Source organism: Capsicum annuum, unplaced genomic scaffold (assembly GCF_002878395.1).
Source record: "Capsicum annuum cultivar UCD-10X-F1 unplaced genomic scaffold, UCD10Xv1.1 ctg4325, whole genome shotgun sequence".
In the NCBI taxonomy this organism is placed as follows: domain Eukaryota; kingdom Viridiplantae; phylum Streptophyta; class Magnoliopsida; order Solanales; family Solanaceae; genus Capsicum; species Capsicum annuum.
In genome coordinates, this window is record NW_025850708.1 from 1 (window position 1) to 18,040 (window position 18,040).

General features: G+C 36.6%; 2 protein-coding genes across 4 annotated transcripts; one reads left to right on the forward strand and one right to left on the reverse strand.

Moving 5' to 3' along the window:
* Nucleotides 1-1,028: 1,028 nt before the first annotated feature.
* On the forward strand, nt 1,029-6,405 carry LOC107843839. Of its 2 annotated transcripts, XM_016688239.2 has the most exons (6): nt 1,029-1,164; nt 2,953-2,992; nt 3,078-3,134; nt 3,222-3,403; nt 5,046-5,285; nt 5,549-6,405. In XM_016688239.2, the coding sequence occupies exons 2-6, from the start codon at nt 2,956-2,958 to the stop codon at nt 6,182-6,184; spliced, it is 1,152 nt and encodes a 383-aa protein (XP_016543725.2). In that variant the 5' UTR covers nt 1,029-1,164; nt 2,953-2,955; the 3' UTR covers nt 6,185-6,405. The 2 variants fall into 2 exon arrangements, with proteins under 2 accessions (XP_016543725.2, XP_047259449.1); XM_047403493.1 differs by lacking the exon at nt 1,029-1,164 and having other exon boundaries at nt 2,622-2,992; nt 5,549-6,373.
* Nucleotides 6,406-8,181: 1,776 nt separating this feature from the next.
* Nucleotides 8,182-12,188, reverse strand: LOC107844673 (indole-3-acetic acid-amido synthetase GH3.6-like). 2 transcript variants are annotated; one of them, XM_047403495.1, is made up of 4 exons: nt 11,847-12,188; nt 10,232-10,386; nt 8,944-9,866; nt 8,182-8,864 (listed from the first exon to the last, which is right to left on the reverse strand). In XM_047403495.1, the coding sequence occupies exons 1-4, from the start codon at nt 11,880-11,882 to the stop codon at nt 8,278-8,280; spliced, it is 1,701 nt and encodes a 566-aa protein (XP_047259451.1). In that variant the 5' UTR covers nt 11,883-12,188; the 3' UTR covers nt 8,182-8,277. The 2 variants fall into 2 exon arrangements, with proteins under 2 accessions (XP_047259451.1, XP_047259450.1); XM_047403494.1 differs by lacking the exon at nt 11,847-12,188 and adding an exon at nt 10,492-10,856.
* Between the last annotated feature and the right edge of the window lie 5,852 nt (nt 12,189-18,040).

Consider the following 18,040-nt stretch of genomic DNA (forward strand, 5'->3'; position numbering starts at 1 on the left):
AATTAATTGAGATTTTTATAATCAATATGCAATGGCGGAATTGATCTCATTTTTTATAGTTGAATGAGTCCATATTTATTTATCATTAAAAAGACCTATTCAAGTATTCGTAATAACTTGAGTTTACTCAACTTCTCTTTCTTTATGAATTTAGCAGAAAAAATCAAAATAGTTTATATGTCTTTTTGACACGTCACTCGACTTTAAAAGAGGACAAAGCTTAAACAAAGGTCATCACGAAGTGTCATATTCGCGCAAAAGTTGCACCCCGTATTTATTTATCTATATATGAAGTTTTGCCTTTAAAAACAACAAACAACATAAATTTCAACAATTTGATAGAAAATTTCAACATTTTGCATAACAATTACTGAAAATTTTAATTTTGAACCTGTCTAGCTTCCAATCCATCCAACGAAGATACATTTTTTTTCTTGAAAATGTACATAATTAGCTCCCGATAATTTTCTTTTTGATTTTTGGTATCTCGAGATACATAATACATTCAATGAAGATATATTTTTTCCGTTGTGAAGATATATAAGTAACTCTCGATATATTTTTTTTTTTAGTTTTGAGTTTGTTGAGATACATAATTAACTCTCGATATGTTCATTACCTCCGGCTGAGCTGATTCAAAGGTGGGCAGACTGTTAAACAGAAAAGATAACTCTTCTCGAGGCTCTCGCCGGCATCTCCGGACTTCCTAATGTTGTCGTCGATCGCCACGTCCCGGTTAAAATTTTTTAACCCAATTCTCTTTCGAAGTACGCAGAAGACACATAATTAGTTCTTTCGAAGTACGCAGAAGACACATAATTAGTTGAGATTTTTATAAATCGCGATTTATATAAATATATTAAGTGAAGGTGTATGTTTATCTTTATGTTTTCCGTTAAAGTTAACTTAAGTGGGCCCAGAATCTTTTTCTTCCACGTAAGCTAAGTGTATATTCTTCTTTCTTACATTTATTAATTGACCCTTCAACTTCCATTTTATTACACCTTTACCATTATCACTCTCGTCTCTTTCTGCAACTGTATACTTCATCATTTTTGCTATAGTAATCACAATTCCAACACTTCAATTCCCATTTTTCTTCTAGGGTTCCCAAAACCCTTTATTATTTTCATTATTTTGTGGAATTTCAGGAGTTTTTTTTAGGTACATTTAATTTAATTTTGGCTTTCTTGAAATTAAGCTTAATTTTCAAGATTTTTTTTTTTTAAACTGCTCATTTTTTTTTCTTACATTGTTCTGTATTAAGTTTTAAACTTTTGGATACCCTTTCAACTTCTAATAAAATTGAGAAAGAAAAAAATAATTAGATAAGCTTGCTTGAATTTCTTTTGGTACATTTGATTTAATTTAGCTTTCTTGAAATTGAGCTTAATTTTTAACATCCTTATTATTTTTTTTCTGTTCATTTTTATCTCAAGTTATTTTGCATAAAGTTGTAAATTTTTTTCAACTTTTAAACTTGTAATTCAGTTGAATAAGAAAAGAAATAGATGGGGTTGCTTGCATTTACAATTTTTTGGTTTTAATGTTGTTGTAGTGATCTAGTTCTTGAAAATTAAAGTATAATTGTTGTTTAGTTTTCTTGATCAAGATTTTTTTTTTTTGTTACTTGTGTGTATCTATATGTATATATTTATTCAGTCTTTGCATTTATACATATTTTGTACTAGCTATAGTTATTAGCTAAGTTGCGCAAACTCTTTATTTTGATGTCACACCTGTGTCGGATTCTTTGAAAGTATGCTATTTTTGGAGAATATGACACGCGTCTGTTATAGGTTATTAGTACTTAATCATGTGCATTATATGGTTGATTCTTGATGATTTGATCATGTGGGAATTTTCAAAAAACAATCTTTCAAGCATCAAAGAACTTATAGGTAGGGAAGTGTCTAACAACAAGCATGTAGTTTCGTTCGGTTGATCACCTTCTAGTGTTGGGTGGGTGGCTTTAATTTCACGATTCTGATAGTAGGTCGCTAGGAGATTTTTCGGTCAAGATTGGAGTTTGTACATCCTTTAGAGCAGAGTTATGGCGAGTTCTTATTGGCCTTAAGGAAGCTTGGGATAGGGGATGGCGCGAAGTTAACTTGCAAATTGATAATGCTAGTGTAGTTCACGTGTTGCGAACTGGAAAAAATGTGCTTCATCTGAATGGTGATATTTTCAACCGCATTCGTCACCTCTATTGCCCATATTTATAGCGAGGCTAATGCGGTAGCTAATGATTTAGCCTATTTAGCTTTTAGTCGAGAGGCTCTCTTTATATGGCACTGACACGTGCCTTCAGGCTGCATTTCGTCACATGCTACAGGAGAGTTTGTCGGGGTCTCATCCCCTCACTTAGTTGCGGACTAGTTACTCGATGTTTTAGTTCTCTTTACAAAAAAAAAAGAACACCTAGAGGGGACCTTATCTAGTTTTACTGTTAAATAGGAGGGCATTGTCTATAACATAAATGTTGGGCATTGTGAATGTGTTTGGTATGAAATAAAATATTCTATTGAAAAATATCTGATCTTTTAAATTTGTTTTGTGGCGTTTGATAATTAAGCAAAACAATATTGTTCCAAGAGTATTTATATGTAGTCTAGTAAAATACTATTGGGAAAATGGCGGTGGCGTGCTTAAGGGTGGTAGGGGTGGGAGGAGACAATGAGTTTAGCATGTCACTTATGGAACTTGTTTTCGCCGTTCCCTATAGGGAAGCCATTTTCTTGACCTTTAACGAATTTGTCTTCCTTGAAAAAAATGTTAATGTCTTGACCGAACCAAATATGGTAAATATTTCCTCCATTCCAAACAGTTAACTTTTGAAGCTTGTGGTAATGTTGCAGTCATCGACCTATGACGTACAAAATATATTGAAATGCATACTGTTATTCTTTTACTCTCTTAAGCCGGTGAACTAATCATTTTTTTAGTCTATAGGAGATGGATTTTCCTCTTTGGGATCAGCCTGAAGATCAAGGTTTGATATTCTGTTGCCTTAATTAGATTTCAAACATCTTTGGTAATGAAAGTACTGACGTAGATAACTTATTTGGTCATCACAGATGAAAGCAGTTATCCAACTTACTGGCAGTATAACTTCTATTTCGACCCGAGGCTTGGTAAGTTCATAATATTCACATGTATAAATCTTCTTTTGTCACTTTGTTTGACATACGTCATCTATTTGAATTGTTTCTATGTCGTAGATGTGATCGAGCAAGAAGCTTTAAACGAGAAATCATGTCGGCAAGTGCTAAAGATACAGAACAAAGAGGAAAATGTAGAACTCGAAGATGACTGTGAAGATCATATAAGTTTTGCTGAATTGAATGCAAAGATTGCTAACCTGGATGGTAAGCTAGAGGCTTCAAAGAATGACAATCAGCAGGTTTGTGTTTAGAAATCGTTCACATGTTCTTATTGGTTGACTTTAGGTAATAGTAATACTACATATTTGGTGCTTGCTTATAAGTTATATCCCTAGGTATCTTGCTTGGACCCTCCAAAAATATTGCCGCACCAGGGTCAGATACTGCGAAAATACTTAGCTTCTGGCATAGGCAACACTATGTGATGTGTTATATATAAGGACTAGAATAAATAGTTTGACAGACTGTTTTTTACGTAAAAGATAAGTAGAAAGCGGAGGAACTAGAATATATAGTACAATAGGCAGGAATATTTACTTCCATAATCTCATTGTTTTTTTTTTTTTTTACTTTTCAATAACTCGGGATTTAATCCAATAGAGATGATAGATCTTTTGGCCTGTGAATTCAATGAATGAATATTACCTCTCGGCTCTTGATGATTTTGAATCGGATCAATATCATTAATAACAATATCTAAACTCAATCATCGTCTAGAATTGAATAATATAACATAGGAAGTTCTTTTATCCATATCACCCCAAAGTGGGAGTCCTGACCCAATCCATATTGCTTGGACCCTCCAAAAATATAGCCGCACAGGGGTCAGATCCTCCGAAAATACGTAGCTTTTGGAGCATCCGACACACCAATGGTTTTCTTGGAAGGTAAGAACAACAATCTCCATAATGCTTTTGGCACACGCTGTGTGTGACGTGTTATATATAGAACTTATGCTCAAACTACAAATGCATGCAATGTTTTTGGCACGTCAAATTCTTGAAGTCAAAAGTAAATATTATCATTTATTTTGCAATTATTGAAAGATGAAGTTGGCTGTACATAGACTGTTTTCAGCTATGTTGCTCGGACTGTCCAAAAATACTGTAGCACCCATGTCCGATCCTCCAAAATATACTACTTTTGGAGGATTTGACACGCAGCCGTCGACATTTTTGAAGAGTGCGCAGCATAATTTTTTGGCCTTGAACAAATGGAATTCCATTATGTCCTTTATAGGCTGGACAGTGAAGTAGAAACTTTGTTAATGTCCTCTTCTTTCAGTGGCTTGATTCAGGTAGCCAAGTGTGCTGGCAGGAGGTTCATTTGAACCCCCTTCGCCGAAAAATTACATTGTCTATAGGTCAAAAATATTGGTTATGGTATACAGCAGATGTTGAATCTTGTTACCTTCTTGGCAGTGTTCAGGAATGCGCTCGCATCATCGCATAATGCAATGATGCGAAGCGATGCGAGCCCCTCTTGCTGCGTGTGGCTGATGCGAGTGCATCATGTTGATTTTACTTTTAGGGTCAATTTTAAATTAAAAAAAGAGTCTACTGCAGTGACTACAACTGCTGCAATTTTCTAAGGTTGACTTTGAAGTCCACTGCTGCGACTTCTTCTACTTCACTGTGTGACTACCATTACTACAACGACTTCTTCACTGCTTCACTTCAATGATGTGCTCGCATCGCTTCACTCTTCGCGTATTGCGTGATGTGGAGCCTTGTTGCTTTTTTCCGCATCACGCTTCCCTGAACACTGCTTTTTCGTGTGTTTGCTGTTTTATAATTTAAATCCCTTAGTGAAAATTCTGGTTTTGCCGCTGCCTGAACATATAGACATACTATTTTGACAACTTTTATTTTTAAGAAACAGCCTGCAGAACCTGGTGTTGGAAGTTCAAATCTGCCCGAAGATCTTAACAAAACGGAAGCAATAGGCGATCATGTTGGAAGTTCAAATCCGCCTGAAGATCTTAACAAAAAGGAGGCAATAGGCGATCACAACTCAAAGGATATCGAAACTGTAAAATTTCAGGGTGGTTGCCGTTGCAGTGCCAGGCTCAGTAATACAATCTTGGCATCTCTGCCTCAAGTTAGATATCAGCAACAAACAGTAAGTTGATTTTTGCGGAAAATAACACTGTAGGTTCAGATTTCTAGGGGATCAAAAACAATATGAATCCTCTCCACTATTCAAATCCGTGGATTTTAAACCTCCCGGTTCAGTTGTCGCTTGTCATCCTTCTCATCTTGGTTTTTGAAAAGTTAAATTTTCATATGATCAATTAAGCACAAAGAGCTCTAAGATGATGTTTTTAGTTGCATATTTTTTTTGAGACCTTTGAATTAAAAATGACGAAAATGTACTTTTGACAGCCTGCAGGAACAACTCTGAAGGACAAACATGTTTTAGAACAAGAAACCAAAGGACTAAAGGCTGTTCAGAATAATGATCCATCTGGTGGAATGAAGGGACAAGAAGTGGCGCGTACTGGAACTGATCGTACTGTAGAGGAGGCATGGCCACGTCTATTAAGTTTTAAAGGGAAAGAAAAAATCAAGCCGCAGAAAACAAAGAGGGGAGGCGACGACTATGTGTACAAAACCATCGAGGGAACTCAACAACTGGCCGGAGCCAAAAGAGCTGGCGATTTTGCAGGAATTAGTGCGACTTCTCGCACTTACCACTTCAGAAAGAGAAGCGAAACAAGTTTCCGTGGACCGGTCATCCAAGGGAATAACAATCAGAGGGGCGTTCAAAATGTGTTGGTAAGATCACATGGCGGAACAAGTCAAGAGCCTCGGAACATTTCCGGCGTTCCTAATGTTGCAGCAGTTTCTCCCATGCCATCTACTCTCCCACCACCTCGCAAAGTATGTCTCGAAAGCATGACAGTGCTTCAACTCAGGGCCTTTGCAAATCAACACAAAATATATGGGGTTTCTGTAACTCGCAAGGCGGAGCTGCAACAGCTGCTTCGCTCTAAGCTGCCACCTGTATATTGGTCCTGAAAAGGAATATCTGTATTCTTTTAATTTTCAGTCTTGTATGACATATATATATATAGGATGCTTTCAGAATTCTTGTGTAAAGGAGAATAGGAATAAATAGAGCTCTGTATGTTAAAGCATAACCAAATGAGATGCAAGAGCTTCAATGTATAGCTGCAGGCTAAGATAGGTCATGACAGCAATTGTATATATATTCTTATTATCGCACTGAATTTGTATCTATATCTATATCTATTTGTATCTATATCTGTTCTACACTATATTAAAAGTATGAAGCGTCTTGTTTGAATCTTTTATCCTTTATTGAAAGACTAGGATTTAGATAAAATCGTCTTTTCATCATTTTTCTAATATTTAAAATTTCAAAATAATTAAAATTTTATTGATAAAATCTTTCTTTGGATGAATATACTACTAGGTAGAACGTCCTAAAATTTTTTACTTAATTAAAGTCTTTTGAATAAATTTTTGAACTTTATTAAAGTCTTTCCTTATTTGAATAAACTATACTTAAGATTAAAACAGTATACCAAATTAAGATTTTACTTTATTAGAGAATCAATATTGGTTTGGTAGGTTTTTAGAAATTCAATTATTAATTAGAATTTTACTTTATATAAAAAAGAATCTAACAATTTATATTTGCTTAATACTTTGGATTAAAAGACATGCAATCATTCATAATTCATCAATAACAAAACTAGTCAAGTAAATATGCTAGCTCCCAAATATTAATAGTTTATCCTAATTATTACACATTTAGGGGCCCAAAAGAGATACAAGACTAAGTGTGTATCAAGAGATTCAAGCCAACGCAAGAGCAACAAGCTGAACAACAAGGTGCTAGTGAATCGAAATAGGCCACTCACGGCTTCACTAGACTTTAGATTTAGTTTTGAACAAGAAAAAAGATGAACACAAGAACAACAATACTAGTGAATCGAAAGAGCACCACATGGCTTCACTAGACTTCAAAGACCAACAACAATACAATGTTAACAAAAGAGATGGATAGATAGTTTGACAAGGACCCTAAGATTAATGAATGTTAACACCAAAATCTTACGTTGACAAAAGAGGGACTTTACCTCCCTAATCACCAGCGTATCAAGCCAAAGATGCAACACAAGTGATATCCACACTTGGACAGCCCTAGTTACGAATTGGTGGCTTTTCCAAGCCCTACAACTAAGGGGTGTTACACTCCTCACACTAGAGAGAAAGTTTGTCTTCCATCAATAAACAACTAATGAGAAAAAGACCTAAAATGTTTTATTTATATTCTATTATAAGACAAGGCAAAATGACAACAATGCCCTTAAAGGGTGGGGTGGCCATGGAGTGCATTTGGACCCAATGAAGTGACCAAAATACCCTTAATGAAGATGACCAAATCATGACCCATTAAGTGTTGTCCAAAACCGTGAGTCCTCAAGTCTTCGATGCTCCAAGCAAGCTTCCACACACGGCCTTGCTTGTGCTCAAAACGGGTCTTCCTTGCATATTCTTGTGCCCTCGGAGTGACCAAGTCTTGACCCTTTAAATGATGACCTCCAATCATGTCTTCAAAAATTAAGGTGACCATTTGAATTGTATCAAAAAGTGATCCAATGACAATAAAAGGGCCATTAGGAGCTGTTTACCTGCTCTTGAAATGCTACAACGGATCAAAGACGGATCCAAAGTCCTTGGGCGCATACCCCTTCCAAGGGGCTTTCGGTTCGACCTCGTCAAAGTCCTTTGACCCTCCTTAATGGTTCATCCATGTGGTATCTTTTAATAGCATTAAGGAGTTGTCAAGCACCTCGAATCATGTGTATCCGATCCAAAGGTCCGGAGGCAATTTGGAACATCCTTTTACGTCGTTTACTTAATTTTTGGTACAAATCTATTCTTGCCTTCATTATCATCATGTTGTTTTTGTCGTTTTATATTTCAATTAGATAGTAGTTTAAAAGATTATATATAACTACAGGTTTCATCATCAAGCAAATATCTGTCGAGAATTCAAGCTTCGTATTAAATAATTTGGAATAAATGTGCAACGCACGTTCCCATAGACTAGTTATATGAAACATGCACAAGGTTGACATTCAATTCGTGTTGTTCCATTTCCTGTAGCCAGGAACCCATTTTGGGCACATAGGACTGAAGTAGCTGGACACCACCCTAGAATTCAACAGGTCAATCAGGGGTTCAAACTTCACACAAAGGGGTGTCTTGTATTGGCTCATGGAAGCACCTAAGCTGACACAGTAGTCCATTAGCTTGTCAAAAGTTCCGATTTCCACCACCCTGATTTCCAGAGGCCCGATGGATTTCTCATACGCACGGCCCTGGCGGTAGAAGAAGTTAAGAGATTCTTCAATTGTGAGGCAACAATCTTCAAAGACTGAAGGAGGAATTGGTGTAGAGCCATTCACACTCAGCTCCCAGAACAGGACATAGTGGCTTGGAACGGTGGCATTATCGACATAGCTGGTGTACTCGGTTACACGTGCATCAAATGGAAACAGATTGGCCGATGCATTTCTCATTGCATTTTGTAGCTCAACTTCATTAGTGTGGTCAGCATCAATGCTCAAGACTACATTTTCCCGGCATAGAAAGTTGAATTGAGGCGCGTTGTTCTTGTATCCAGCAACCCGAAGCACATCACCGACTCTGTATCTATAGAGTCCTGAAATGGCACAAGTTCAAGTTCAAGCAAAGCTAAGCATTGTTAGAATTGACAAAAGAAAAAGAATATGTGCCTATACCAGAATATGTGGTAACGACAAGCTCATAGTCCTGGCCAATCTTGACATCAGCCAAATCAACCAGTTGTTGTTGATCTTCCTTGCTAAGTGTCTTAGGCATGGAGATAGAATTGACGACTCCATCGATTCCCTGATTTGGTAAGAACTCAAAGTAGCCCATTGTGGGAATGAGGGTGTAAGCCACTTCACTAGGCTTACAAAAAAGGTTCAAGTTGATTCCAAAGGAGCACTCCGAGGCAGCATACAGGGTACTGACAAGAGGTAGGCTATTGCTGTAATAATCAAGGGTGGGTATATATTGCGACATGGTTCCGGTTATAGTAACATTGACATACTTGGCATTGGGCCATAGTCTGGTAATGATCCCTTTCCAAGAATCTTTGGTGCATTCAGCCTCAATAAAATCAGCTAACTTTGGATCAGGTTTTAGGATTTCCATCACTGCTTCTCTCACCGATGGATCAGTTATACTGGCGTCAACAGTTCCTGTCCGGACATCCTTACAAAGAAGAGACCAGTGCTTCTCCAAGAACCTGATGGCACGGATGAAGCTGGTCGGGAAAAAGGAGCCAACACTGATGACTTGCTGGTTTTGGGAGAGGCCACAGAGCATTTGCGAATACATGCTTTGGTAAGTGTCTGGGCAACGAAAGGTTGCACTTGGACTAGTGTAGTCATTTTGAATACGGATGTTGTCGAAATAAGGACTCATAAAAATACTCGTTAAAAGAGAACGAGCTGTTAATCCTCCTGGGGTCTTCTCTTCAGACCTTATGAACATGAAAAACATTGCTTTGCCATTTCCATAATCTGGAACTGTTTGGCTTATCACAGACATCTGAAGCTTGGTGAGCTGAAATCTCCTCCCAAACTCTCCTTCTGTTGTTGGTATCAATTTGCTCTCCCCTCCAGATGTTCCAGAACTGCATGCACATTCAAAAAAATTCCCTTCAGCCAAAAATTAGTTTAGTACGAATTATGTCGCACTCAAAGGTGTGACCTAGTGATCAATGAGACTGAGTTCTGAATCATAAGGTGTCACATTCAATTTCCAGTGGCAAAACAACACTACGTGAGACAAAGGTCGGGGGCAGATTCAGGATTTCAAGAAGATGAGTGCACTATTATGTAGATGACGTGGATTCAGGATATAAATTTGACGGTTTCAACATTCAATATGTGAGATTTGATGGACAGAGTTACCCGTATAGTGTCTATGCATCGATCGAGGTTTATGCAAACTGGCTTGAACACCCCGATTATCAATAACAGAAAACAAGAAACGAACCTTGTCAATAATTCAGTGATGGGTTGGGAGCATAGGATTGGAGATTTATCACCATTAATAATACGGTTGATATGAGGCTGAATATCTTGGTAAGTGATCACAGGTATCACTTTCTTGAATGTGTCTCTATCAGTGCTACCATTGAGACCATGGCCCTGCAAATGGATGTAATAAAATTAGTTCATGAAAATGTGACTCGTCCAATCGGTTTAAGTCTGAGTTGGTTATTAACTCGTCCATTTGACACCCCTAATACCTACCTGCAAGTACTCAACATGAGCATTTTGGAAGAGGATTTCAGCAAGAACTTTTTTTTGGACCTCATCAACATTTCTAGTCACCTCTTCAATGAACTCAAGGCCATTTTTGCAGTCACTTTTGCTTCTTTCCATAATATAAAGACTTATGAATAAGGTGAAGAAAATGAATACTATATATGAGAATGGGGTAGTTGACATGTAGCAAATGGGACTTTATACAGAAGAAGTGTTTCTGTCTTTCTTAACCCCATGGAAAGCTGGACAAATCACACAAGATATATGTAGACTGCATTAGATAAGCTCGATGCGACGAGCTTGATTGACAAGACATTCGATAGAGAAAATCGATCCCTAGCCTCCCTTATAATATCCATGCGCCAAATCAATGAGCGATTTTTGGAATACCACTAACAAAACAAGTCTTTTAGGTTTTATTTTTAGAGTAAAGCATCAGTAACTCCCCGAACTATGACCAAAGTTGCTACGACACACTTCAACTTATTACCCCCTAACTCAATTTTAGCGTATTTTTGTCTCCCTTTTGTGTTGATATGACACCTTTATTACATAAAATGGGCACCCCGTCAAAGGTTCCACATCAGCTAAAAAAGTTGACAAAAGGTGTCACGTCAACTAAAAAGGATGACAAAAGGTGTCACGTCAACTAAAAAGGATGACAAAAAAAGTTGACAAAAGGTGTCACGTCAACTAAAAAGGATGACAAAAAGACGATTAGAGTGTGTCGTAGCAAATTTGGTCATAGTTTAGGGGTACTAGATGCTTTACTCTTTATTTTTATTTTGAAGTTTATGAGAAGAGGAAATCTGGAGCGTGGACAATATAAGATGGGGGTCCCAACATCAAAAACAATAAACTGGGTGGGCCTAACTCTAATACCATGTTAAAGAAATGGACTTTGGGCCTAACTCAACCTCAAAAGCTAGCTCATGAGGGGAGGATTGCCCAAGACCATATAAGGAGACCGAGGACCCTTTAACCCACCGATGTGGGACTCCAACAGTTAGTTAGTAGTTATTCCTATTTTCCTAGAGTTTAATATTATTCGTTTCTTTCCCTTTATTTTAGATTTCTTTCACTATTTGACTAAAATTTTAGGAAATATATATTCGTGGAAAATGGCTTTCCTAATGACAGTAGGGAAAATAAGTTTCACATGTGACATTTCATATTGACAGTCTCGCCCACGCTCCAACATATCTCAAAATAATAGAATACATTTCAAACTTTTGTGCTATTAGAAGTTCACAAAGTCAGAAATTTTTAAGTGATGAATCTAGGTAGGTCCTTGAGCCAAGAAAGTAAAATCTGTGAGAGAAGAGTAAAAAATATCTTACCATTTGATTATGGTGGGTTGATAAGTATCTTTTCATCAGTAATTAGAGGTTTCAGATTTGAGTTCCTGAAATGTAGTCGTCTTTGTTGAACGAAGAGTTTTACCTCCAAAATGGAACTTTCTAATACGAATTTGAATTAGTCAAACTTCAAACTAAGTGCAATCAGACAAGGTTATAGTCAGACAATATTGTAGTGCAAGTGACGAGTAGTGCTTGTCATGTAAAGAAGGCGACTACAACGGAAGACGAAGGCGTTGTGGGCTTACCATATAGATGTAACGCTTGTATTAGATATGGAGTGAAAAAAGAAAAAAAAAAAACTTGCATATAGCTTCATTAATTTCCACGTGTAAAGATTGTGTTGATTTATATATATATATATATATATATATATATATTGCCAAGTACCATGATAACTAATTTTAACTACCCCTACTTACAATCTAACCTCCCCTATTTAAAAAAGTACAATTCCTCAATGCATAAAATCAAAGTGCCAACTCCTATCGTAGTTATCACTATGTATAGTATAGTCTACACCCCCCTCAATTTTTTAATTTTTTTTCACTCAGTGTCTGGTACCCATATTAGAGCCCGATTAATCTGTATTTGAACTGAGAATCCCACTATAGAGGGTAAAACGCTCTCTACTAATGATGACTTCATATCCAGGACTTGAACTCGAGACCTGTGGTTGAGAATGGAAGAGTACTTACCAATATACCACAACCTTTGACGATTACACTCCCCTCAAGTTGGTTGATGGAAAATATTTAATGTAACCATCTCCAACTTGGACATTAGCTCCACATATAGTTGTTTTCTAAGTTCTAACTTAGAATATTTGCAACTTAAACTTTGCTACGTACTAGCATAGTTGGCTTTAGTTGGACCTCTTGCATTAATGAATAATAATCAATTTCAATGTGGTTAATGTGGTTATGAAATGTCAAATTCAATGTTATTTGCAAAGTAATCTTATTATCACATAAGTTAAACAGCCATGTCACAGTTTTAGTGCAATCTCTATTTCTTATTTTATTGAATTGATCACAAGTCTTGTTGGATTGATAAAAATATGCATGTAATGTCAAAGTAAGTTTTACACAATTTTTTGAACAGAGGACAAAATGTAAATAAAGGTCATCAAAGATAAGAGGACTAGGCATAATACATAAATGTGATATTTAACATGGCCTTAAGCTTTCATTTATGCCTTCCAGCTTTGGGGTGCACAAGTTGCACTTAAACTTGTATAAAGTGGACATATGTGATATCTGATGGGTTCAATTGGTGTGAATGGAAAATGGAGGGACACAACCCTTTATGAAAAGACATATTATTTTGGAAAAGGAGTGACTGTTCAGAAAGACATAATGTTTCGAATGAACATACATGACTCTTCCAAAGGATACACCTTTTCAGATGAACCATTGCCACCTTGCGGAAGGGGCACTTGATGGCTATATAAACTTGCATTTATCCACAGGTTTTGGTATGAAAAAATTTTTGAAATACAAACTCTTCTTGTCTTCAAAACATTCCTTGTGATCAATCAAATCGTTGAGTGAGTTCGACGAATCCAATTATTTGAGGTACCACTATAGTTGGATTGAAAGCCATTTTATCCTGGGAGGAAGATTCCAAAACCTCGGGTACAGTGAGGGAAATTATTCCTTAAGGACACTCCGTGAAGTTGGGGGACTTGGCTTTACATTTCTGTTTAATCTTAATTTCTGGAAAAATAAAACACACTTCTTAGAAAGATCACTTTGATCTTGTGTTGAGGGTGTTGTTGTACTTCATAGTATTCTTGTTTTAAAATTGAACTAGTGTTGAAGTTATTGTGTCAAATTGCAGATTCCTGTACCCGAAAACGTTGAAATACAACAATCTTAAGGAATAATCTTTAGAAAAAGATTTTTTTTTTTGAATGTGTATAGCTTGGTTTCTGGAGATTAAAGCTTTTAGCTTTGTACTCCGTTTGAACTTAACTAGTGATTTGAAGAAACAAAATCTTCATCACAAGTTAATGATCACTCGGTTGACGATTGAAAGTCATTAAAACTTTATCGTTAAACTAGAAACAAGAAGTGTTTAAAGTTACTGTAAATTTTTAATAAGTATTTCGATATACTTAAGGTACTGTCTTGTGGTGATAGGAAAATGATGACTGATAGTCAAATGCATGATGCTGAAACGACTATGGCGGCAACTAGTATTGCCACGACGAGTCGTACTAATGCTCCACAAGCTATGGCACCGGCAGAGAAATCCGAAAAGTTCATGGGTATTGACTTCAAGAGATGGAAGAAGAAAATGTTCTTCTACCTCACAACTCTGTGTCTTTAAACATTCACGGTTCAGGAAGCTTTGGAAGTGCCCGAGGGAACCTCTAAAAAAGAACGCTTCGTGATTGTGGAGGCTTGAAAACACTCAGATTTCCTTTGCAGGAATTATATCTTGAGTGGTCTCCAAGATGACCTTTACAATATGTATAGCTGAACCAAGACTGCAAAAGAGTTATGGGGAGCACTAGAACGAAAGTACAAAATAGAGGATGCCGGAACTAAAAAGTTCTTTGTTGCAAGATTCCTGGAGTACAAAATGATAGACAACAAGTCTGTTGTTTCTCAAGTGCAGGAACTGCAAGTGATCATCCATGATCTCCTAGCAAAAGGTTTGATTTTTGACAAATACCGTTGTTGAACAATTTAAAAATGTTCTTAGTATTCACGTAAACTTTATTGTAGGTTTGATTGTGAATGAAGCATTTCAAACAGCGGCAATAATAAAGAAGCTACCACCTATGTGGAAAGATTTCAAAAACTATTTGAAACACAAATGTAAGGAGATATCAGTCGAAGATCTGATTATACGACCACGTATTAAAAAAGATAACAAGGCTGTGGAAAAAAGGTCAAGAGGCAATTCTGCAATGAGTGGAGCAAACATTATAGAAGATGACCAACACAACTCTAAAAAGCGAAAGAAAGCTGGAAATGAAAACAATCAACCCAAGAAGAAATTCAAGGGAAAGTGCTTCAACCGTGGAAAGATTGGCCACAAGTCTACGAATTGTCGTGCCCCGAAGAAAGGAAAGAAGAAGGACCACGCAAATCTGACTGAGTCTAAAAAAGAAATGGATGATCTGTGTGCTATGCTTTCTGAATGTAACTTGGTGGGAAATCCTTGCGAATTGTGAATGGATTCTGGTGCCACCCACCACGTTTATACTAACAAGGAGTTGTTTTCGATGTTTGCTTCGGCTCAAGTAGAAGAAAAAATCTACATAGCAAACTCTGCTACTGCAAAAGTGGAAGGAACAGGAAAAATGTGCTTGAAGATGACTTCCGCCAAAGTGTTGACACTTAACAATGTCTTGTATGTTTCTGAGTTACGAAAGAACTTGATTTCTGTTTCACTTCTAGACAAGAACGGATTCAAATGTGTATTTATTTTTGAAAAAATTGTACTTAGTAAAGGAGAAGTGTATGCAAGAAAAGGCTACCTCAATGAGGGCCTATTCAAAATGAATGTTGAAATCAATAAAAGTTAAAATTCTTCTTACTTGCTTGAGTCTCCCAATTTGTGTCATGAACGACTAGGCCATGTTAATTATAAAACATTACGAAAACTAATTAACTTAGAAATTTTGCCAAACTTTGAGTGCAATAAATCAAAGTGTCAAACTTGTGTAGAATCAAAGTATGCTAAGAATCCATATAAGTCCGTTGAAAGGAATTCCAATCCCTTAGACTTAATCCACACTAACATTTGTGATATGAAGTCAACACTATCACGTGATGGTAAAAAGTATTTCATAACTTTCATTGACGATTGCACTAGATATTGTTATGTATACTTGCTAAATAGTAAGGATGAAGCAATAGATGCATTTAGGAAATACAAAACTGAAGTTGAAAATCAGTTAGAGAAAAAGATCAAAACTATAAGAAGTGATAGGGGCGGAGAATATGAATCTCCTTCGCCAAAATATGTGTAGAGAATGGAATTGTCCATCAAACTATGGCCACGTACTCACCTCAATCTAATGGAATTGCGAAAAGAAAAAAACCAAACTTTGAAGGAAATGATGAATGTCTTACTTATAAGTTTAGGTTTACCGCAAAGCTTGTGGGGGGAGGCTACCCTTATAGCCAACCGAATACTCAATAGAGTTCCTTATAGTAAGACACAATCAATTCCTTATAAAAGATAGAAAGAAAGGAAACCCAACTTGAAATATTTCAAAGTGTGGGGGCGTCTAGCAAAGGCCCAAGTTCCTATGCCTAAAACGGTTAAGATAGGACCTAAGACGGTAGACTACGTGTTCATAGGATATGCTAAAAGTAGTAAAGCATGTCGGTTTTTAGTTCATAAATTTGAACATCCGGATATTGATGAAAATATGGTAATTGAACCAGATAACGTTGAATTCTTTAAAAACATTTATCCGTATAAAACTAGACATGAACAATCTATTGGAGGGTCTAAACGACCTCAAGATGAACCAAGTGAGAATGTACATAATGATGAGAATCCAAGATGTAGTACACGTCAAAGAACATCAACGTCATTTGGATCGGATTTTGTAATATTTCTCTTAGAAAATGAGCCTCAAACATTTAAGGAAGCGATGACGTCTTCGAACTCATCCTTTTGGAAAGAGATAGTCGATAGTGAGATTAATTCAATATTAAGCAACCATACGTGGGAATTGGTTGATCTTTCTCCAGGAAACAAACCTTTAGGATTTAAATGAATCTTCAAAAGAAAAATGAAAGCGGATGGTACTATTGACAAATACAAGGCAAGACTTATAGTAAAAGACTTCAAAAAAAAAAAAAGGCCTTGATTACATTGATACATACTTGATAAGGGTCAAAGAGGCATCTTAGCACTCGAGGACATGAAGACATGAGGGAAGTGATACGGGAATTCCTAGCCCGAGACCTTTCACACGAAGCCAAGCACGTGAGTTGCAACGACTCCAAGCCTTGTTCACATTCTTGGCCATGTGTGAGGCCCTTGTGAGCCCACCTAAGGGCCTATATTTAATAAAATATAAAGAGGCCCACCAAGACACCCCAAACCCACCCATTTAAATGCCAAGGGTAATTTGGTCTTTGTCCCTCCTTTCTAAGTGACTATATAAGCCATGTAATAGGACTAGTCTTGATTTAGTTGATTCCTATTATTTAAGAAACAAAGACTTGTAAATTTTTGACTTTTCTTTCTTATCATTTGGAGAGGCCAAAACCAAATTCTCACTAGTAGAGTGATACTAGTGTTGTATCTTGGCTAGAAACTAGGTTCTTGAGGTTCTTTGAGTTCCTCTTGGTCCAAGTAAGAACTTGGTATTGGTATTTATTAGTCTTAGGGTCCTTTCTCTTGTTAGGGTTCTTAGATTAATGAATATTGTGTGTCAAGTTTCTATCTCTTTCTTTGTAAATCTTGTTAACATTGTGTTGTTGAATATAAAAGTCTAGTGAAGCCGTGTTGGGCTCTTTCGATTCACTAGTAATATTGTCTTTGTTGTTCTTGTTGTTAAACTCACTTTTCTAGTTCAAACAAGTGTTGCAAGCCTAGTGAAGCCGTGTGTGGCCATTTTCAATTCACTAGCACTTTGTTGTTCATCTTGTTATTCTTGTGTTGGTTGGAATCTCTTGATACACACTTCGCATTGTATCATTTGGTATCAAAGCTCAAGGCTAGGTTTTGTTGTTACAAAAACAATCTTGGAAAGCTCTTACCAAAAAGTGTGTTCTTGAACATTTTGGTAAAAAAAAATTGGTTGTAGATCTACAAAAGTTTTACTTGTTTAGTTGTTTCTTGTGTTGGTTTCTTTGTCATCAACACAAAGGGTGTGTAAATCTGAAGTTGAGCTTAGTGAAAAAGAGAATTGTGTTGTGAAAAAAAAAAACCTTGGAAGTGACCATTGTGGTGTATTGTTGTTGTGTTCCTGAAGGTGTTGATGTTGTGTTCATCCTAAAATTCTCCTCATCTTATGTCTTAACTTCTATAAGGATAAATAAATCCAAAAAGGTTGTAAGACAAAATTGAAAATTGTTTGGGAGAAGACTTGCCAACATCACCTTTTCAAGACTTGACAACCACTTTTCCTTAAAACAAGGAACCTTGTCTTGTGGGACTAGTGAGGTCAAACATCACCTTTTGAGTTTGAAAAAAAA